The sequence below is a fragment of the Littorina saxatilis genome, linkage group LG17 (genome assembly GCF_037325665.1).
Source record: "Littorina saxatilis isolate snail1 linkage group LG17, US_GU_Lsax_2.0, whole genome shotgun sequence".
NCBI lineage: Eukaryota > Metazoa > Mollusca > Gastropoda > Littorinimorpha > Littorinidae > Littorina > Littorina saxatilis.
In genome coordinates, this window is record NC_090261.1 from 18087525 (window position 1) to 18111351 (window position 23827).

The 23827-nt window shown below is 42.1% G+C and overlaps 1 protein-coding gene and 1 long non-coding RNA gene across 3 annotated transcripts in view; both read left to right on the forward strand.

Moving 5' to 3' along the window:
* LOC138952793 (thioredoxin-related transmembrane protein 1-like) overlaps positions 1–23827 on the forward strand; it is an 89174-nt gene that overhangs the window by 35919 nt on the left and 29428 nt on the right. For both annotated transcript variants that reach the window (XM_070324533.1, XM_070324534.1), the window contains exons 3-5: positions 13587–13632; positions 13818–13946; positions 22632–22677. In XM_070324533.1, coding sequence (XP_070180634.1) covers positions 13587–13632; positions 13818–13946; positions 22632–22677 — 221 coding nt within the window. The remainder of the gene's footprint in view (positions 1–13586; positions 13633–13817; positions 13947–22631; positions 22678–23827) is intronic.
* Positions 901–8810, forward strand: LOC138952801 (uncharacterized). The gene is made up of 3 exons (XR_011451422.1): positions 901–1696; positions 3422–3560; positions 8164–8810. It is a non-coding gene; the product is annotated as an uncharacterized lncRNA (long non-coding RNA).

A 23827-nucleotide genomic window follows, 5' to 3' on the forward strand; every position in this document is an offset into this window, starting at 1 on the left:
GTAAACAGGTTTTCTGCAGTAAAACAACAGCACCGTTTTACTGCAGCATTCTTGATTTCAATTTTACTGCAGTAAAATGTTTTGCTCCAGAAAAACCCGTTGCTTCGGCAAAAGATGACATTATGCAGAAATGCTGCAGAAAAGACAGTTTTTCTCCAGCATTTCTGTTTTCTGCAGAATAACTGAATAATGCCAAAATGCTGAAGAAAAAGTGTAAAACAGTTTTTCTGCAGTAAAACAACATCGCCGTTTTACTGCAGCATTCTTGATTTCAATTTTACTGCAGTAAAACTGTTTTACTGCAGAAAAAAACGTTGCTCTCGCGAAAGATGACATTATGCAGAAATGCTGCAGAAACAAACAGTTTTTCTCCAGCATTTCTGTTTTTCTGCAGAATAACTGAATAAAGTCATAATCCGCTAAGGATATGTTTGTGCACTAGGCTATGCTAACTTGGTTTTTGACTCACATGCGAAGCAAAAGTGAGTCTATGTACTCACCCGAGTCGTCCGTCCGTCCGTCCGTCCGGAAAACTTTAACGTTGGATATTTCTTGACACTATTCAGTCTATCAGTACCAAATTTGGCAAGATGGTGTATGATGACAATGCCCCAAAAAACATACATAGCATCTTGACCTTGCTTCAAGGTCAAGGTCGCAGGGGCCATAAATGTTGTCTAAAAAACAGCTATTTTTCACATTTTTCCCATTTTCTCTGAAGTTTTTGAGATTCAATACCTCACCTATATATGATATATAGGGCAAAGTAAGCCCCATCTTTTGATACCAGTTTGGTTTACCTTGCTTCAAGGTCAAGGTCACAGGAGCTCTTCAAAGTTGGATTGTATACATATTTTGAAGTGACCTTGACCCTTAACTATGGAAGATAACTGTTTCAAACTTAAAAAGTATGTGGGGCACATGTTATGCTTTCATCATGAGACACATTTGGTCACATATGATCAAGGTCAAGGTCACTTTGACCCTTATGAAATGTGACCAAAATAAGGTAGTGAACCACTAAAAGTGACCATATCTCATGGTAGAAAGAGCCAATAAGCACCATTGTACTTCCTATGTCTTGAATTAACAGCTTTGTGTTGCATGACCTTGGATGACCTTGACCTTGGGTCAAGGTCACATGTATTTTGGTAGGAAAAATGTGTAAAGCAGTTCTTAGTGTATGATGTCATTGCTAGGTTTAGTTATTTGACCTTGACCCTGAAGGTCAAGGTCATGTCAAGGTCAAGCATGTGAGTCGTATGGGCTTTGCCCTTCTTGTTCAGTTTGTCTCCAGAGCTAGTGTCTATTTTGGACATGACCTGGTTATATGCAAAAAATTCACTAGGCCTCCAGAATAAACATTTTATAGAAGCAAACTCACGAAGATCGACACGCACGAGCTTTTGACGAAGGCGAATCTGGTAGTCCCTAGTGTTTACATTTTGAGTTGGCAAGTTACATTTTTAGAACTAATGTTATTATTTCTTTCTGATGAAATCTAAGAATACTTCCAACATGTGTGCATTCGCAACACTCGGCGGAAGGATAGAAACGAGTGAAGATTGTTTGTGATACTTTCAGGTCTGAATGTGCCAACTGTGTCACAGTCTGTGTGGAGATGGAGAAAGTGGAGGAATGCAACTGCTGCACAGAGTCTACTAAAATTATGAAGAAGCTGAACTGTCCCAGGCAGGTATGTATTACTTTTTACTTGGCATTAGTTAAATTACATTTTTTTCAATGAAAAGAGCAAAGGAAAAATGTGACTATTTTGCAACATAGATGCAGAGGTTATTCATTACTATAAATAGTCTGTAAAGCCTTAACTTCATAATGTCTGTTAGAAGTTTAGTTCTTAATAATAATAATAATAATAATAAATAACTTTTCTATAGCGCGAGTCCCATCAATTGGCTCCAGGCGCTTTACAAATTCATTATAGAATAAACTAGCACAAATCAACAAGCAAACAAAGCATACATTTAACTGAGACATAACACCAAGAACCCAAGCACTAAGCAAAAACTTAGCGTACAATGTTAAAAGTACACACACACGCACACACACACACACACACACACACACACACACGCATGCACGCACGCGCACACACAAAGATACCATTGACAAATAGACCATAAAGCACATACAGGGTAGAGAGTTCCAAAACAGAATAGAGTTGTGGAGAGTCTACTCAGGCTAAGCAAAGGCTTTACGAAACAGGTATGTTTTGAGTTGTGTTTTGAAGGAGGAAAGGCTGCTGGAGTCACGGATAGAACTTGGAAGCGAGTTCCAGACGGTCGGAATCTGGTACCTAAAGGTTCTTTCACCAAAGGTCTTGGTCCTGGTTTTGGGGATGCGAAGGAGTTTTTCAGAGGAGGATCTGAGAGAACGGGATGGCTCGTAGATACTGAGGGAATGGGACAAATAGGGGGGAAGTGTTTTCTCAAAACAGCGGTACCCTAACAGAGCCAGCTTGTACTCGATTCTATACTTCATAGGAAGCCAGTGAAGGGTGGTAAGTAGGGGAGTGACATGGTCTTTCTTAGACTTCTGCAGAATGAGCCTTGCAGCACTGTTCTGGACTCTCTGTAAGCGATCAAGTTCTTCAGTGGGGAGGCCGGCAAGCAATGAGTTGCAGTAGTCAAGTCGACTCAGGATCAGAGAGGAGACAAGTTGAACAGTGGCTTGGAGTGTCAGGAATGATCTGACAGAGGAAATCTTGCGCAACTCAAAAAAGGCACATTTACAAACAAAACTAATGTGTTTTTGCATTGTCAGAGCAGAGTCCAGGTACACGCCTAGGTCCTTAACAGCGGTTTGGGAGACAATCTGAGTGTCGCCTATTGTCAGGGAAGTACAGTCAATCTGATTTAAAGCATGCCTTGAGCCTGACAGCATCACCTCAGTTTTTGAGTCATTCAGCTTGAGTTTATTGTCTATCATCCAGTCTTTAACTGACTCAATGCAGCGCTCAGTGTTTTTAACCACTTTTGGAAAATCACTGGGGGGAGCAGAATCCTCTATTTGGGTGTCGTCGGCATACTTGTGGTGTTCGCAGCCATGCCTCGAGATGACGTCAGATAGGTCCTGTGTGTATAGTGTAAACAGAACCGGGCCTAGAACAGAGCCCTGAGGTACTCCGTGCTTCAGGGGAACAGGGGATGATTCTTTTTGACCTATTTGTACTCTTTGAAAGCGTTCGGAGAGATATGACACGAACCACTGGAAGGCTTTGTCGGCAATTCCAAACGTGAACTGTAGTCTCTTTAGGAGGACGTCGTGGTCGATGGTGTCAAATGCCGCCGAAAGGTCCAAGAGTGCGAGCACAGACACTTCCTTGTTGTCAGCACTGGTCAGCAGCTTACACTAATTTCATAGTTAACCATAAGTAATAACAAAACTGTTATGTTTGCAGACCTCCCGAAAAAAATTGGTATTACATGCATCACGCAGCTCCCATCATTTGAAAGCGTCTGCCTAAACACGGATATGCTGGAGACGGCATATTACCAGTACCGGGAGGAGCATGGGTTTTTACAGGCTACTCTTAAGGAGTAAGTGACACACCTATCTTTCTTTACCAAGCATGTGCTTGTCACATCATCGTGATGTGTTGGCAGATACTTTTAGGTCTGTTCCACATGACAAATGTACCCCGTACACCCATCCATTCACACACCTGAAGAAGGTGACAGAAGATTTTTTTTAATTTGCAGGTTTAACTCTTAATGTCCTATACCGCGCCGTTCCGCTTGTCGCTGACGATCCTGATCCGCTTGAAACCGCGCGCGTACCTGTAGCTAAGGCTAAAGGGGAATAACCCGGAAATACAGCTCTTCACGAAGAAAACCGCGAGTGGTGCTCGTTTGTCAACAACCGCTGACAGTTGGTGATTTTTGTTTCAGTTTTTTTTTTACCCTTTCTATTTTTCCTGACCGATTTTAGTTGAGTTTTTTGCGAGAGAATGTTTGGATCAAAATGGCTGACTTGGATTGTTCATCTTCATTATCTTCATCATCTTTTCATGGATTCGATCGCGCTGACATTCGGAACTTCGGCAACCCTGCTGATGTGTTAGGCCTAGCAGATTCAGGTCAAAGTGACATTTCTGTGTCAAGTGTGCACACTGCCGATTTATCTGACTTTTCATCCGGAATTTCGGACATTCCATTGAGTAGCAGCGACGATGACATTGACATCTGTGAACCCTTCAGTTGTGTTGCTTTGTCAAAAGTTAGACACAGTCAACTAGTTTTGCTCTGAGTGAACAGTGCAGCTGGCCTCAATTAGCCGGTGACACCTCTCTGGCCACAGCACCAAACAGTACATGGCTGGGGAGAGAGAGAGAGAGAGGGGGGGGGGGGGGGTGGGGGGTAGCTGGCTAAACTCAGTGGGGTGTCCGGTGTCACTGAAGTCAGCAGGAAGAGCATTGGAGAGAAATAGAGAGGTGTACTCTTCCAAACAATTTCCAAAGATCAGTTGTAGGGCTTAGGGTGAGTGAGAGCGGTTTGCACAAACCGACTGAAGAGTGAAAAGTCACTGCCACAAGATCGGCATGCAGTCAATAAAGCCAGACAAGAAGAATGATTATGACATGCGGCTCCATCTGCTGTTTTTTTTTTTATTCAAACTGGTTTTCAACGCTTATTCTCACAAAGCATCTGCACACCTGCCTCTGCCTCTGTGCTGTGTTTGTGTGGCTGCTTTCGTATGATGTCAGTGCATGGTGAGTGCGTTCACTGCCTTGTCACCACTTCCCCACCTTTTTCAGAGTGTTTTCTTGGAGTTGGATAATTCTCCTTACTCCTCGCCCCCTCCTTACTCCTCGCCCCCTCCTAACTTCAGTTCATACTTTATTGCGTGCCGACTGACCAGTCGGTGTGGCGTCCGTGTAGAGAAGAAGGGAATAAGGTTACACAATGCGCTAGTGTGAGACGCCAAGTTTCGTGTTTCGAGTTGCTGTAGTAAATATAGAGTAAACTTTGTCTTTGGGACTGACTTTCTGTTGTGTGCTATCCGTCTTTCGACTTACGTAAGAGAAATCCCATTTCGAGCTCAGGGTACTTTGTATACATAGATAAAGAGGGATAATTCCGGACCAGAATTTCTTTGTGTGCTAAGCGAATTTTTGACTTAACCGTTTGTGAGTTAGCTGGATTTGCCTGTAGCTTTGAAGGTGATGCTGATCAATGAGTGATTGTGTACATTGCGAGAGAAAGTCAATGCGAACTGTCTCACTTGAGGATATTTTTTCTCAGAAACTGTTCTCAAAAAGTTCTCCCCCATGTTTACATAAACACTGTTGTGGTTGTGTGTGTGTGTGTGTGTTGGTGTTTTTTTTATTTTTTATTTTTTTAATGTGACAGTTGATATTTGAAATGCTGATTTATTTTCTTATCTTTATTTTATTTCCCTTTTGTAACTGGACAAGTTGGCGGAACAAACAAAAAAAACAACTAAATAAACGTTGAGTTAAAATGTTAAACTGGTGTGGGCTACCCCGTCCTTATGTGCATTGTCCAAAGTTCTCACTCGTCTCACTCTGGTGTTGTAAAAATTCTCTCTTGTCTAACTATCTTTTGCATGAAATTTTATCTTTGTTCGTCTTCACTTTTCTAAATGTTGTGTGTAATAAACAGATTGCAAAGGAAATTGCAACTGGCAAGCACAACAAAAACCTGGAGAATTCGCAAACTTTGGAGCATTTTCGTAATCAACATCTGACGCCCGCTTGCGCCTAAAATCCTGACAAAATTTTAAAAGCAAATAACAAAGCGTCCATGCGAAAAGGCTTACAATATATGTGACAGTTGAAAGAAGTCAGTAGAAGTGCAGGTTTACATAAACACTGTTGTGTGTGTGTGTGTGTGTGTGTGGTTTTTTGACTCACATGCGAAGCAAAAGTGAGTCTATGTACTCACCCGAGTCGTCCGTCCGTCCGTCCGGACGTCCGTCCGGAAAACTTTAACGTTGGATATTTCTTGGACACTATTCAGTCTATCAGTACCAAATTTGGCAAGATGGTGTATGATGACAAGGCCCCAAAAAACATACATAGCATCTTGACCTTGCTTCAAGGTCAAGGTCGCAGGGGCCATAAATGTTGCCTAAAAAACAGCTATTTTTCACATTTTTCCCATTTTCTCTGAAGTTTTTGAGATTGAATACCTCACCTATATATGACATATAGGGCAAAGTAAGCCCCATCTTTTGATACCAGTTTGGTTTACCTTGCTTCAAGGTCAAGGTCACAGGAGCTCTTCAAAGTTGGATTGTATACATATTTTGAAGTGACCTTGACCCTGAACTATGGAAGATAACTGTTTCAAACTTAAAAATTATGTGGGGCACATGTTATGCTTTCATCATGAGACACATTCGGTCACATATGATCAAGGTCAAGGTCACTTTGACCCTTATGAAATGTGACCAAAATAAGGTAGTGAACCACTAAAAGTGACCATATCTCATGGTAGAAAGAGCCAATAAGCACCATTGTACTTCCTATGTCTTGAATTAACAGCTTTGTGTTGCATGACCTTGGATGACCTTGACCTTGGGTCAAGGTCACATGTATTTTGGTAGGAAAAATGTGTAAAGCATGTGAGTCGTATGGGCTTTGCCCTTCTTGTTTTTATGAATGTGACAGTTGATATTTGACAGTTGATATTTGACAGTTAAAACAAGTCAGTAGAAGTGCAGGTTTACACATAAACACTGTTGTGTGTGTGTGTGTGTGTTTTTTTGTTTTTTTTTGTTTTTGTTTTTTAATGTGACAGTTGATATGTGACAGTTGAAACAAGTGAGAAAAAAAAGTGCATAAACACTGTCGTGTGTGTGTGTGTGTGTGTGTGTTTTTTTTTTTTTTTAAATTTTTTTTTTTATGAATGTGACAGTTGATATTTGACAGTTGATATTTGACAGTTAAAACAAGTCAGTTAAAACAAGTCAGTAGAAGTGCAGGTTTACACATAAACACTGTTGTGTGTGTGTGTGTGTGGTGTGTGTTTGTTTTTTTTTTGTTTTTTTTTTTGAATGTGACAGTTGATATGTGACAGTTGAAACAAGTGGAAAAAAAAAAGTGCATAAACACTGTCGTGTGTGTGCGTGTGTGTGTTTTTTTTTTTTATTATTTTTTTTTTTTTTTTTTTTTTAGGGTGACAGTTGACATGTGACAGTTGATATGTGACAGTTGAAACAAGTGAGTAAAAGTGCAGGTTTACATAAACAATGGAATGTTCTGTTTGTTTGTCATGAATACAAAGAATGAAACACCTGGGTTTGGTTTTGATTCTATTTTTAAACTGTCACCTGTAATTAATACACTTAACGGCTTTTTACAACTAAGGTTAATCTTCAAAAATGTCTAAACTTCCAATTAACATAATCAGCATTCATATTTGAACATCTAAAAAAAAATTGGATTAAAACCATTCACAAACAAAAAAGAAATGATTTATTTACTGAACCACCTCTGTTTCACACAATTTAGTCAGAAAATAACAGGATCAGGGAAGAGAAAGCTTCAAAGTCTTATAGGACACTTAGAGTTAAAGCAATCCTTGTTTTTCATGTCTTAAAAATTTTTTCTTCTCACAAAGTTGAAAGTTGGTCCATTAAAAAAAAAAACCATTAAATTAAAAGATAAGACATACAAGTGCACACATAGTATTTCCTCTTGTCGATCACGCGTCTATATTGTGATGTGTTTGACATGGTATGATGCATATAATATATATACAAACCAGTAAATATTATTTTGTTATCCTCGGATCTCTCCACACTGAAGTCCAGAAGTGAATAATAGATTCATAGTTTATACACTTTGTGTGAAACAAGATCAACATAATGCTGGAAAGAAACACATTTTGGAAAGTACATTTTAAATATAATTAACTAGGTAAAATGAAAGATTTACATGGATCTTGTCATACTGTCACACACACACACACACACACACACACACACACACACACACACACACACACACACACACACACACACACACACACCCATCCATCCAGCCATGAAACAAGCCATTCTATCAATTCACGAAAAATAAGTGTTCTTCCCCCCACTTTCCACACCTTTTGTAGGAACACCCTGTCGGTCTATGCAACACACACTTATGTCACAGATTTTGTGATTATTTTTCAGGAAGTACCGCTACATAGGATTCTGACAGCTTGTGAGGTGGTGCCATGGTGTGCTCGGGAGGAAAATCAGGATACCTTTACCTTCATGTGGAGTACCTTCAGATATGCATTTCCGTCTGATGTACTACAGAGGTTTTGAGTGGTCTGAGCTTGAATGAAAATGGTAACATGAAAATGTATTTATAATCTAATGCATCACTTATGAAATAAAAGAGTAAAATCTGTAATTCCTTGCAAGTGCATTTTGTTCAGTATTGTCGTTGGTGTCAACATCAGCGGGGAAAAGTGGGATCAGTTTGGTTATCTTGTACTGTATGGTGCTGCAGCTTCTTATCGGTATTGGGGGGGGGGGGGGGGTGGTGATATGCAGCGGCACAAAAGTCAGGTTTGTCACAAAATTCCTCTGGGAAGGAAGCTTCAAAGGCACCTGGATCCTTTGTCAGCTTCTCAAACAGACGTTGAAGCAATCTTGACACGTGACCTGTAAATGTAACAGTGGATAGCTCAGGATGAGATAGTCGTGAAAAGGCATTATTAGCACGGAACCAAGTACAGCTTTTATGCTTGCAGAAATGCATTTTAGGAAGAATGCAGCAGTTCTAGCGAATACCCAACTGAACAAAATCTGTTAATCCTTTAAATGTAATATTTCTCTCTCTGTCTTTTCCCTCTTCAGTTGTGTGTGTGAGTGTGTGTTTGGGTAAATTGCCAGAATTCTGGAGTATAAGAAAAGAAGAGGATTTTTATTTTTGTGTGTGTGTGCTAAAAACCAGCAGTCAGTAATTACCCTGCATGTAACTTACCATAAGCTCGTGGCCGGCCCTTTGCACTTCCTCACACTGTACTCTCCTTTCTTTCCTTTTAGGAATGTGATGGACAACGTCGGATTTCCTTCCTCATCAAGCGCATCACCCCTGTCCCCATTTTCATTGTAATGCAGAGTGGCAATAAGGAACAGCCTGAAAACAGGATACAAATTTAAATGCACTGAATTAATGACTCTCAGTCATAATTCCACGCTTTACTAAATATTAGGCAGATACCTCATTCAAAATCACTCTGCACCCCCCCCCCCCCCTCCATGTGTATTTATTGTATAATTCTCATTGATAGATCTTATCCCAAAAAAAGCATAACTGAATGTGTAAATTGTAATATTGTTTGTTCATCTATTAGTTGCCTCCCTTCAAATTTATTTTTGAACAATTCCGAGAATACAATTTTAACTATAACTCAATGTCATACATAAAACAAGGAAGATAAATTGTGTAGAGATCTCAATTCTTTATTATCAAATTTTTTGTGTAAAGGATATCACTATGCAATGTCATTAACAATTGCATCAAAATTATCTCCCTTGATCTCTCTTGCACAAGACATTTGTTTCAACTACATATACAGTACATGTATTTGTTTGTTACATTTGGGAGATTTTACAGGAATGAATCTAACAATCAATGACCTAGATATTTCTACATTGTAAAAAAAATCTGCTGGAGGTATGATGTGTGTTCATATGTGTTTTGAGTGTGATTGTGTGTGTGTGTATATGTGAATGTGACTGTTTGCGTGTGAGTGTGTGTGTGTGTGTGTCCGTCCGTCTATGTGTCAATCTGGATCAAAGTGTATGTGCATGTCTATGCGTATGTGTGGTGTATGTGTCTGTCCGTCTGTCTCTGTGATTCTGGATCAAAGAAAGTGTATATGCATGTCTATGGGTGTGGTTGTGTGTGTCTGTTTGTGTGTGTGTGTGTGTCTTTCTGTGTGTATCTCTTGTTATTATTTTATTGGCAAGACAGAGAGAGAAATTAGAATTTTTGAGTCTCAGTCTCCCTCCTACACATATTCACACGGACACACATACCTTACATAAACGATGGAGATGCAACGCACTACGTCTGCCGTTAAATTTAATCATGCACCGCCAACAGAAACATAACGATCACTTGCCTTCATCACTTTTCTTTTCCGTCGACTTTGAGTCTTTCTCCGGTTCGACACTTCTTCGTCAGCCGTCTCAACTGTCTTTTATGCAGCATTAAAATTCTTCTTTACATTGATAAACGTTAGTGGGATCCCTGACGGGACAGAATCCTCCAACAACCTCCGACTCGGACGATAACCGAGTTCGGATTCGAACAAGGGAGCTGTGAACTGTTCTGCAAATGCATCATCTGCAAAATGGTGTCCACTCGATGGTCTTTTGGTTGTGAATAAACTGTTTCCACAAAGTCAATCCAAGCTTTCCTTCTGTGAAAGACTTGAGGGAACCCGTGAGTAAGCTTACTTATTCCCGGCATGTTTGCATGGATAGTATTGCAACCGTAAACGACGCAGAAACGATCTACTCATGCTGACTCGTGTTTGCAGAAAGTTAGATCTAGATCCATGGAGAGGGCGCTGCTTCCGCTCCCACTCCCATTCCCATCTCTACGTCATCTGCCGACGTTTCTATTTTTAGCATCATCGTCTTGTTTCAGCTGAAGGCTGGCAGGTGCGAGCTTTTACGGACTTTTCCCACTCGCTGCGTCTGCTCCTCGCATCTTCGGGCCTTTGAAGGGGTGGGAATGGAATGCATCTGGGTGTATGGTTGCGTTGGTAATAAGGGTTTTGGGTTGAAAAATGGGGTTTAGATGCACTTTAAGCTTACCTTGTTAACTTAACTTAGTTCTGAGCAAAGTCGGCGAACTAAAAAAAATGTGTTAGATATATATATCTATATCTATATACGGCTTGTGTCTGTCTGTCTGTCTGTCTGTCTGTCTGTCTGTGTGTTCGCGATGCACGGCCAAAGTTCTCGATGGATCTGCTTCAAATTTGGTGGGCATATTCAGGTAGACCCCGGACACAATCTGGTCGATGAAAATTTTCAACACGTGCTCTCAGCGCACAGCGCTGAACCGATTTTAGTTTTTCTGTACATCCATTCCCAGTAACTCTTCCTTATCTTCTCCAGTGTTTTGCGCATTTATCTCCCTTCCTTCGTGTGGCGTCAATCGCGTATGGTGCGCCGGCAAAGCCGGCGTACACCCGGAAAAGCCGGGTACCCGGCGAATCCGGGTCGGCTCTACTTCTTCCCAGCAAAGCCGGGTATTCATCTAGTATATATATAATAGACCTTTTTCGTATAACTTTTGCCCCCAGCGTTTCGACCAATCAGATTTTAGGGCACGGCAGCCTCTCTCTGATAACCGGAACTAGGGGGCAATAGGTGCCTGGCCTGAAATACCTCTTTCACTTTCGATGCTCGAAGATTACTTTGCCAGAGGATTACTTTGAGAAATTCTGCAAGAAAACGGATTATCTTGTTCAAAATCATGAACAAAAAGTCAAGGACATGCACGAAGGTATGGTTTGAAACGGCTATTGGTGGTATATGGACGAAAGACTTGGTGAACTTCCCCTGCATAAGCGAGGGTGCGTATCGCTAGCGCTACGTGTCATTTGTGCTACGTGTCATTTGTGCTACGTGCCGCTATCGCTACGTTGATTAGTGCTGCAAATAATTTGTCGATGAGTCGCTATCATTCGTTCATTATCACTATGTGTCAACAGCACTACATCTTTTAGCGCGACGTGTCATTATCGCTACGTGTCAATACCACTACTTCCTGACAACTCTCTCTTTCTCATTTTTTCAGTCTCTCGCTCTCACTCGTGGTTTGTGTGTGTATATGTATGTCTGTGTATGTATGTGTGTGCGTGTGTGTGTGTGTGTCTGTCTGTTTCAGTGTGTGTATGTGTGTGTGTGTGCCTGTGTGTGTGTGTGTGTGTGTGTGTGTGTGTATGTGTGTGTGTGACTCTATCTCTCTCTATCTCTCTCTCTTGCTCACTCGCTCACTCACTCTCTCTCTCTCTCTCTCTCTCTCTCTCTCTCTCTCTCTCTCTCTCTCTCTCTCTCTCTCTCTCTCTCTCTGTGGCCTTAATAATAAACCATTCTGAGTTCTGAGTTCTCTCTCTCTCCAGGGCCGGACGAGAGGGGGGGGGGCTTTGGGGGCTTTAGCCCCCCCCCAAAAAAAAAAGAGAGAGAGAGAGAGATGTTAAATTTCTGGTGGTGCTATTTCATTATTTAAATGACTTTTTTGTGCAAGAATAGGATAATTTTTCATGTATAAATGTTAAAATTTCTTCAGCTTATGGGGGCTTTGCCCCCATACCACCACGGGGGCTTCGCCCCCCGCTTCAACATTTTAGCCCCCCCCCAAAAAAAAACGTACTGGTCCGGCCCTGCTCTCTCTCTCTCTCTCTCTCTCTCTCTCTCTCTCTCTCTCTCTCTCTCTCTCTCTCTCTCTCTCTCTCTCTCTCTCTCGCTCTCTCTGAAGGAATATTTTGTTGTTCCTTTCAATTTGCCAGAGATTTGTAATTTTCGGAAGAAAGTCTCTGCATGATTTTCAGTTGTTTCTTTCGGATTTTGATCTTTTTAGAAAAAAAGGGCTTTGTTTTTGACTAATTGTAAGACAGTGTTATTGCATATATTTGTAAATGGAAATATTGACACAAGGTATAACCGAGGATATTGAAACCTTTTCTTTTCTCCCAAATTCTTTTATGAAATGAGAGGGGGAGAGAGAGGGGGGGGATTGACAGACAGAAAAAGCGCGAGAAAGCGGAAGAGAGAGACAGTTAACAGAGAGAGAGGGAGAGAGAGGGATGGAGGGTGCTTTTTATTTTATGGTTGGTTGGTTTTAGTTCTTAATGCACTGTTTTAGACAATAGTTTTCATTCGGTAAAAGCCAAATTCAATTACCGCTCGCTCTCTTTCTCTCTCTCTCTCTCTTCATTACACACACACACACACACACACACACACCGCACACACACACGCACACACACGCACAAACGCATACGTACACACGGTATCGTACACACAAACTCACACACAGAAAAACATCCGTGTATGTATATACGGTATCATGCGAGAGAGAGAGAGAGGTAGAGAGTGGGGAGGGGGAAATCCAAGATTAAGGGTGGGTACGAAGTCAACGTAGTTGGCATCGCTGATAGCCGTGCCATTGCCAGACACGAAGTGACTCAAGCAGACTTTTCAATGGCATGACAAACCCCTGTCGTCGGATTGCTTGCACCCATCGCGTCCTTCGCTGTTACGCCTTCGCACTTGCACCCATCGGAAAGCCATACAATGACAAATTCTGTCCACCGTATTTCTCTTTCTTCATTCCACTGTTGCACTTGCAGTTGCAAACACAACAGTTTGCCTCGTCGTCTCCGCACTTGACTTTGCACCAAGCCTCGTTGTCGATTTTTCCTTTTGCCCCCTAGTTCCGGTAGATCTGACAATAAACTTCACAGCGCATGCGCCAAAATTTAAGTGAAAAAGGTCTATTATGTGTGTGTGTGTGTATGTGGTGATAGCTAGTGTTCTCACAGGTTTGTGTATCATTGTATTGTGTATCTTTCTTGCAGGTCTTAGTGGACGATTCCTTGTCACCTCTCTACCAACAGTCCTTCAGTAAGTATCTTGTTCTGTTTTGATTGGGAGTGGTTATAAATAGGAGCCATTGCTATAGATTGAAACACAAAAAAGCATGTTCAGGATGTTTTCTGTTAAGTTGCCCTGTCCAGTTGTAACTAGTTCCATTATTGAAGGACTTGCGTTGCTTTGGTGATATAATGTGCCTGTGTTTGTGTGTTCAGTATAAAGGATGGTGAGTTCAGGACCTACACTGGGCCTCGCAAAGAGAGTGATCTGCTGAGCTTTGTTGATGACAAGAAATGGAAGGACATAGAACCAGTATCATCATGGACTCATCCAAACTCTTTTCAGTAAGTCCGTCTCTTTAGATTTATGCATTTTTATAATATATATATATATGTGTTTGTTGAACACTTTTTTCCTCTCATTGTTGTCATGGTCTGTGTTTATGTCAACACTATGGCAATGTGCAGCAGTAAAATGGAATTTGGAGAATATATGGAATAACCTGGTTTTCTGGGTAATTATTGAAGTGACATAAAAATAAATGAAAAAATTGTGAATACAGCAGACTTCCACTAACTCGCGGTCTTTGGGGTCCAAAGATTTTTGATAACGATATATCCGATTCGCGATGCAGTTTGGGGTCCAATTAAAGGGAAGAAACCGCGTTCTCTTCTAAGTCAGAGAAAAACGCGGTTATTTCCCTTGTTGGTCACAAAAAGCCTGTGAGCGTGTGTGCGTTTGCCGTGTTAGTGCATGTGTGTGTGTGCGTGCATGTGTGTATGTGCATGCGTGTGTGTGTGTGCGCGTGCGCACGCACGCCTGGCATGTGGTTGTGCTACAATGTTCATGTGTATGTGTTACTGCGTTTCTCGCAAGTGTGACGCTTCTGTTGGCAACTAAGTTCTCAAAAGATTAACTGCGATGACACGTTTTCTTTTATCAGCAGATGACGATTTCTTTTCTTTTTTCTCCGACTCATATGTCGTCACAAACTTACTAGTTAAGGCCAAAAAAAAAAATTGTCTGTTTCTGGTCACCCGACCGACCCTAAATTTCGGCGCCGACCCTAAACTTTTTTTTTCCAAACTCAAATTTTTTTATTTTTTTTTTGGTGGTAAAGGACAGGGTGAGAAAATGAACAACAAAAACGTGTGAAAACGAAAGTCCGCTGACGATTTGTAAATGTGTTGAGTGTCTTGTCTCTATGTATAGTGAATCCAGTCTCTTTGCGCGATTTTTAAAGTTAGTTTTATTGGTCTACATTTGGGGTTTAAAAAAAAATAAAAAAAATAAAAAATAAAAAAAATCCCGACCTACCGACCCTATTTTTTTGAGTCACTTGAGAAAAAGTGACTCTATGTAATCGGTCAGTGTTAGTCTGTCCGGCCGGCCGGCCGTCCGGCCGGCCGTCCGTAGACACCACCTTAACGTTGGACTTTTCTCGGAAACTATCAAAGCGATCGGGCTCATATTTTGTTTAGTCGTGACCTCCAATGACCTCTACACTTTAACGATGGTTTCGTTGACCTTTGACCTTTTTCAAGGTCACAGGTCAGCGTCAAAGGAAAAATTAGACATTTTATATCTTTGACAAAGTTCATCGGATGTGATTGAAACTTTGTAGGATTATTCTTTACATCAAAGTATTTACATCTGTAGCCTTTTACGAACGTTATCAGAAAAACAAGGGAGATAACTAGCCTTTTCTGTTCGGCAACACACAACTTAACGTTGGGCTTTTCTCGGAAACTATAAAAGTGACCGGGCTCAAATTTTATGTGAACGTGACTCATTGTGTTGTGAATAGCAATTTCTTCCTGTCCATCTGATGCCTCATATAATATTCAGAACTGCGAAAGTGACTCGATCGAGCGTTTGCTCTTCTTGTTTAGCCATGTTACCAGAAACAGACAAATTTTTTTTGTTGGCCTAATCAGACACAGACAGACACAGACGTACACTGTACGCGTATAGCGACTCACTGCTGCACACACACACACTAACTGACAATGAACAGAACACAAGCCATGGAGAATTACCACATTATTTTATGTAGAAAATCCGGGGCGTCTAGCTGAGATCGCGATTAGCGGGACTCGAGTGTTAAATTGCATGCCTGACTAGATTGCAGAAGACTGAAGCGCAGTTTAAGCACTTGATTGGCGCCTGTGGCCACCCGGACCGTCTAGCAGAGATCGCAATTAGCTGGACTCGAGTGTTCAACTGGCCATACTGACTGGTCAGACACTTAACCTCTATAGGCACGTGGCCAATTTGACGATACCGATCGTGGCATGAAAGTTCTTGACTGAGTGGGGCACGTGCGCGTGAAAGGTTTGTTTTTCTTTTGTTCGCAGGTCTCGATCAACCCGTAATGTACACAACCTGAAAACACACACACACGTAGAACACTATTTGGAGAGACTGAGGGAGAGAAAGAGAGAGAGACTGATAAGATGAAATGACAATGTACTGCATGATGAAAGGCCATCGGACCCAGAGAGAGATAGTGTAGTTATGATAGAACTTTTTTTTCATGATCTGTACTATTTTTTGGCCTTTATGTTACTAATTTTTTTTTTTTTTTTTTAAAGGTCGGTCCTGTTTTTTTCGGTTTCCGCGATATAGCCGAATTCGCGATTTAGTGGACCGCGAGTTAGTGGAAGTCTGCTGTACTAATCGACATAGACTGCCGTTGCTATGGAAACAGCCGTTATATTGGATTTCTAGGAAACGGTTTTACAGCTATATCATATATCAGAAATTCATAATATTTGGCACAAAGATACACATGTACAATATCTACAATCATATAGAACAATTTTTTGACAAAGAACTTCAGTTGAATTTTAATTATTTTGTGTAATAAGGATTAATGAATTTCTTACCGCATATTCATTACAAAAATTAATTTAAATTCAACTGTAGTCTTTTGTCAAAAAATCGTTCTGTATGATTGTAGATATAATACATGTGTATCCTTGTGCCAAATATTATGAATTTCTGATGTATGTTGTTGCTGTAAAACCGTTTTCTAGAAATCCAATATGGCGCTGTTAATGCCAGTTTCCATAGCAACGGCAGTCTATATCCAATATTAGTATTTACAATTTTTTCATTCATTTTTATAAGTCACTTCAATAACTACCCAGTAAACTAAATTATTCCATGTATTCTCCAAGTTTAATTTTGGTATTAAATTACATATTCTTACTCAACTCACATAGATAGCAATAACTTCGTTTGGTTGCTAAGACATTGAAGCACTCTTACATGGTAACATAACTCTAAAACAAAAACCACATGCCATATAAGGCACGGTCCGTGGTGGTTATCTCCCCTACCGGTGCCCCGCGCATGCGCAGGCTGTATACCGGTAATACTCATTCCTTTTTCTTCAACGCACGGAGCAAGACGTGCTGTAGTACTCTGGCTTTGATCTAAAGCTATTGGTCTTCACGGCGGTGACTGACCATCGAATCTTGGTAACGCTGTTGTTGTTTCATCTCTACTTCAAGTATTGGGTGAGAGCTTTCATTTTTATTACCGAGACGCGTTTGATTTAACTTTTGGAGCGTGTTGCAACTTGTGTTTTGGTTCAGTTTTGTCATACAAAATGGCGGACAAACCTTAAGATAAAGAGAGTGAGTGAAAACTCGGAGTTCGACCAGACAGGCTTGCTCTTCCAGTTCTCAGTCAGGAAATGCGACCAATCTAAAGTTAAGGTGGCTACTACCACTGCGTCTCGTACTCAGAAAATTTTCACTGAGCGATAACGTTTCTGTTTACGTTTTCAACCCGGCGAATGATGAATTGTGTTCGGTTTCGATTGTCAAACCTACCTCGTCTGTTGCGGCTTCTTTCAAGAAAGTTCAAGCGCCTAGCGCTGTTTTAGCTTTGACTAAAGCCGATTGCTGGCGATATTATCGTCTTTTTAGACAGAGGTGCATGTTTTGATCTCGTCGGAAAGGGCAAATAGCCTCGCGTGCTGCTCTGCCTCTTCCCTCGGGTGTTGCAAATGTTCATTCGCTTGCGCGGGTTCGCTCCGAACCTACTGCGACGGTCACGTCCGCTGGCGTGGTCGCAGGTCCAACGACGGTGTTGGAAATGTCGGACTCATCTTTTGACAAATTCTTGTCTGAGTCTAGGACATCAGCACCTCCGGGTGTTCTTGGCGAAGTACGCAAGCCTTTCACGTCGGTTTCCGTTTCGGCGGAATTGCACACCGATCGTAAGGGCGTTTTCCACAATCCAATCCGGCTCTACGGCCCCGGGTATGGGATGTGAAGGGCATGTGTCTGCTGGTTCCGCTCCCTCCGTTTCGGTCGGGGCAGCTTCCGGTAGACAGGTTACAGGATCTTCCGGTTCCAACTTGTTGGGGCTGGTCAATGCTCATGCTATGCAGTCCTCTGCTGGTTCCGCTCCCTCCGTTTCGGTCGGGTCGGCTTCCGGTGGTAGGAGGGGCTTGCCTTCCGCTGGTGGCACTTTGCTGTCGGCAGGAGGCATTCATCAGCCTGTGGCTTCCGGTTCCGCTGTTGCGGCTTCCGGTAGCCTTTCGCAGGCTACATCCGCTTCCTTTCCCAGCCTTTCAGCTGGCATTGGACAGACGGATGGTGGTCCCATCCACGGATTTCCGGTTTCCGGAAATTTTTCACAACCGTTTCCGGTTTCGGCTCAAGTTGCCTCACCGGATGTCGGTTCCGCTGGACATCCCTCAGATGATCGTTATGACGCTTCTGTTGGGGATGAACAGGATATGGAGGAAGAAGCATCAGATGCAGAGGAGGAAGCTCCTCGCCGACTTCCGGCTAAGCTACATCTTTTGTTGGCTTTGGCAGCAGAGGTTACTGCACACTGCTTCTCGGAAGGGGTGTTTGCGGCAACCACTTCCGCTGCTCCTCCTCCATCAGCTTTTGCTGATTTCGCTTCTTCTCAGGAACGGGCTGAGAACTTCAAGTTTTTAGAGTCACCTGATGTGGCTTATCAACTTGCGAAAGTTTATCAGAGCGATGTTCCTCTTCTGTTAACACTTTGGTGTTGGCAGTCGGCAATCATCAGTCTTTGGCTTCCGGTTCCGCTTTTGCGGCTTCCTCTGCCTTTCCACGGGCTGCATCCGCTTCCTCTCCCAGCTTTGTGGCTGGCACAAGGCAGGTGGATGGTACATCCGTTCGCGGAGTTCTGGCTTCCGGAATTTTTTTTTTCCCAACCTTTCCGGTTTCGGCAGATGTTGCCTTGCCGGGATTGGTTTCCGGTTCTCATCCTTTCAACGATCGTTGGGATACTACTGAACAGGAAGCTGCCATCGTTTTGGCACTAGCAGCAGAGGTTAATACGCACTGTTTCCCTGAGGGGTTAGCAGTAGCATAGTCATCTGCCGTTACTTCACCATCAGCTTTGGCTGATTTTGCTCCTTCTCAGGAACAATCTGCGAACTTTAAGTTTTAGAGTCTCCTTTCGTGGCTTTTTCAACTTATAAAAGTTTTCTCACACGATGTTTTGCCCCACCTCTGCCTTTGCCGGCATCATATGGGGAGGTTCCTGCTTCAGGTTTGCTGTGGCTTGCGTCACATTCAGCTGATTTGAGCCTTATTTCAGGAAATTTTCGAACTTTAAGTTCTTAGATCCTCCCTCGGGGGCATTTGAACTTGTGGAAGTTTTATCAAATGATTCTCCTTTGCCACCACTTCCTTGTGGGCAGCGAGGCGGCGTTGTTTTCGCTTGCGTCACCCGCGCAAGTAACGCATCACTCGCTGAACGCTATCCGTAGGCCTCGGTTACACCAAGCCTAAGAACTTAGTTTATTCTTTTCTTCTTACTACGGAACCGCTCCCGGTTACACCGGGCTTGACGATCATACATCTTAATGTTCATAGCAAGGAGAAACTGTCTTTTTTCAAGAACAATGATCTCCTGGCTGTGAAAGATTGTGGCCGCACTTCTTTCTATTATCGTCTTTGAACAAGTCTTTGATTCGTTCTTTCCCTTGTGCAGTTACGTACTGACGGGATGCCTTTGTGTTCTGTTGGGACACATTTACAAAGGATTTAGCTTTACTGTTCACCGGAAAGAAGGCCTCGGCCGACAGTATTGTTCTGTCGGTGAGACTCTATTCTCTTCCTTGCTTGAGGGTTCTCTTCGAATCCTCTTCTGTGCACGCAGACTCTTCTCTAACAAAGAGAAACTCACAGCAAAATAAAAGCCCACGGCAGGCCTGGCTTTTCTTATCTAGAAAAGCACTAAGCTGGCTGTTCTCAGCTTTGGCTTTTACCTTCTCAGCATGGCGTTTTGCCAAATACCCATCACTTTATCCCCTGGGGGCGATTCAGAGGTCGGGTTTGTTTATCTTCTTCCTGGCATGGCGCTTTGCCAAATACCCACCGCAATTTAGCGCCGGGTTCAGTGGGCAAACAATAGCACGTTTTTATTCTTTCTATTGACAGTTCTGTCAACTGGAGTCTTAGTGCTTGTCATCACTCTGCTTTCTGCCTTTGTGTTTTACCACAGCGGCTGGAAGGGGATTAGGACTACCACTTATTGAGGTCCTTTCTTGGGTCACTTACAAAGATCGTGCCGATGTTTACTCCCTCCTTTGGATACACAAAATAGATCGTAAGTGGCTACATTTTATTTTGATTCTAAGCAATCAAACAAAGAGCTGGATCATGTTAGTGTCTTTTCTCGACTGGTTCACAGACACAACCAATCATTGGATTCTCACACCATTGCTCATGCAAGGCTTTTCCATTGATTCTCTCTCCACCAGCGAAGCAGTTCTTCTGTTTCTTGTGGAATTGTTTCCCCTTGTCAGGGGAGAACATGTGTTGATTCAATCAGACAACACCACAGTGGCCTTTTTATCTCAATAAGCAAAAGGGGGGGGGGGGGCATCTCGCTCCTCATCGCTGCCACATCGAGCATGCGAGATTTTGATGTGGTGTTACCACCACGAGATCTTATTAGCAGTGAAGTACCTTTCTGAGAGGTTTTATGACTTGGCAGACTCTCTAAGTCAGTCGGACGAGTATGTCCACACGGATTGGACTCTATCTCACTACGCGCTTCTACTCCTTCTGGTGAATATGGAGAAGCCGCTGATAGAAGTTTTTTGCCTCTCGGTACTATCACCTTCTGCTAAATGTTCGTCTCCCCGTTCCCGGATAATACTCTCGATTTTACTTGGAGCGGCCTGTCGGTCGCACATTATGGGCCCATTTTTCATTGGTTGCCAGCCCTTAAGGCCCTTAAAGCTGGTAAGAGGGCGCTGTTTTTTACACTCGATCCACACGGGTGTCTACTGTACGGGAATCATTGAGACGCTCAGGGGCTTCTGCCTCAACTCTGGATTTGGTCTAGAGATCCCATAAGGGTTCAGCGGCTTAGTTTCCATGTCACATTGACTGGCTTGGAACAAATGGCATAATATTAACGGAAAGAACTCCATTTCTCTCCGTTCTTTGCAGGTGGCGAACCACCTATTCTGGCTTTCTGAATTTTCCCCACGTCTCTGTTTTAAGACGTTACGCGATATCAGTTGCACTGAAACAGCTAGGTCGCAAAATTTTTTCACTTGGGCTCTTAATAGCCATCGTGACTAAAGGAGCCTCCCTTTGGTTGGCTGAAAACCAATCTCCAGTCCCGACTTGGGATTTGCTCCGAGTTGTGGAGCTTTTGAGATCGGATTGTTTAATCCTTGACAAAATTAGCCTTATTAATCTAAACACGAGAAGCGGTCATACTTACTCTAGTAGCTTCTGAGAGAAGTGGGAGTATAGGTGCATTTTCTATCTGGTTTTGCTATAGTCATCTCTTTGGAGAAAGACTGATCTATAGCGCTTAGGTTTAATTCAAATTTCTGGCAAATAATCAGAAACCTGAGGAACCAGCTCCGATAATACAATTCAATCCACTTGCAATAGTTTGGCTCTGTTAGAGCCATATTAGCCTATTGAACATTTCGAGTTTTAAATATATTTCTAACTCGCACTGATCTGTTTAGATCATCAGAACAAAGGCTTTTGTTTATTTCCATCAACTCTTGTAGAGGCAATGACTTAGTGAAGTCAACCTTAGCTAGATGGTCTGCCACTTTGATTAGGCATGCCTACAGTGGTGGCAAGATAAGGGGGGGGGGCAGTCAGTCCTCCCTCTTCAGGCAGCACGGACTCAAGAAGTCAGAGTGTGGGCCTCTTCTTTACCTGTTCTCAAGTCTTAGAGACTTACATAAGTCTGGAATGCAGCTCATTGAACGTGCAAGAACGTAGTCATGAGTTTCTATCTGCGGGATATTTTAAGTACCCGCTATTATAGTACACATCTACTAGACATCAGAAGATGCCTTTTTATATGTTTACCTACGGGACGTATCTGGTTCCCGGCAGTACAGAAATTTCGGTCTGTCAGCTATTGTAGCTACAGGCCAGATACTGGCAAGATGTTAATTGTGAGTAAATTTACCCACCACCTAGATTAGCAATCTGCTATCTATGTGAGTTGAGTAAGAATATGTAATTTAATATCAAATTTCATAAATAAATTTTGATTTAATTAATATACTTACCAACTCACATATCGAATTCCCTCCCAGCCTTCCCCGCAAATTGTATGAAGGGGTATGTGTTTCAGAACGGAATGAGTATTACTGGTATACAGCCTGCGCATGCGCGGGGCACCGGTAGGGGAGATAACCACCACGGACCGTGCCTTATATGGCATGTGGTTTTTGTTTTAGAGTTATCTCCCCATGTTACCATGTAAGAGTGCTTCAATGTCTTAGCAACCAAACAAAGTTATTGCTATCTATGTGAGTTTATTTATGAAATTTGATAATTTTACTGCCGCACATTGCCTTAAAACGTGACAAATTCCAAAGAGATGTCTTTCAGTGGTACTTAGCTAAGACCGTTTCAGACTGTGTTTGTATAGACATTATGTGAAGTAGGTGTAAACTCAACAACATGGGGCTAGCTGTGTTCTTGACACCCCATACAAACAGATGTTATGCATAGGAATTTCACCTTTGTCTGTTTCAGAATGGGAGCTGTGGGATTTTTCTTTAAGGTTGCCATGTTCATCAGGGTAAGTATAGGCTCACCAATTTTTGTAATGTTGTTATTTTTGACATTTAAAAACATTCTCTTTTTAACACACACCTATGACAGATATTCTGTCTCAGAACAGATAATGTCACCAAAAAACACTCCGTTACAAATCACAGTGAAACTCAAAACTTTATTAATGATGCTTTACAGTTGATAACTTGATACAGAGTGATGATACGGTGAAACTGAAAAGAAAACAGAGGACAACGGTAAGTCACTGTCACGCAAGCAAAACGATCACGAGCATCGATAAAAGAAATATAAGGTTCAAAATTCAATGACTAAATGCTTACAACAACTGTGGTAACTACACGAAAATAAGGATCAAAATCACTGGATAAATACTTACAAAAACTGTGGAAACACAACACTGAGAACAATGAAGCCGCTGAGGGCGTAACGAATATATGACGACTGAACAGTGACGTTTATAAATGACGTAAAAACTAGACTGACGATGCGCTGACTTTCTACCACAATCACGCAAAAAGAAACGATATTCACGCGAACATACACAATGAAATGAAAGTACGGTAATGAAATAACTGGGGACAGAACAACAGATTTTTGAAAGTAGTTTCGGAAGATCACATGACATCTGAACAAATACCCGTAATGGTCAGACATTTTACCTGAAGTACTTCTCGTGTGTAGGCATAAGATATTGATAGTTTCAAAGCAATCCACCAGGTCATTGCTGAAATACAGCGCATTTTATTGTAGTATTTTTGATGCAAAAACGTCCCATTTTTGACCGCCCATGCGATCGAGACCTGCATCAGAAGTAATGGCGTAACACAAGAAATACGCAAGATAGCCAAACAAAATGACAAATGCTGTTAGATATAACTCATTTGACTTCCCTGTATGTTGAAGTTGCCGAGTTGTGCCTATTTGACATTTTTTGGGATTTTTTAAGTTGACATTGGAGTTACCTGTATTTGAGCAGCCGCCACGTTACCCCTGTAAATGAAATCTTTGATCAGAAAAGTGTGCCAAATGCCGATAACGGCATAGAAGGTTTAAAGCCACCCTCCGCCTCCCGTAAACCATTTTTTTCTGATCACAGACCTCCTCGAGCTTTTACGTACAGTACAAACATACTTCCATTTAAACGCTTACCGCTG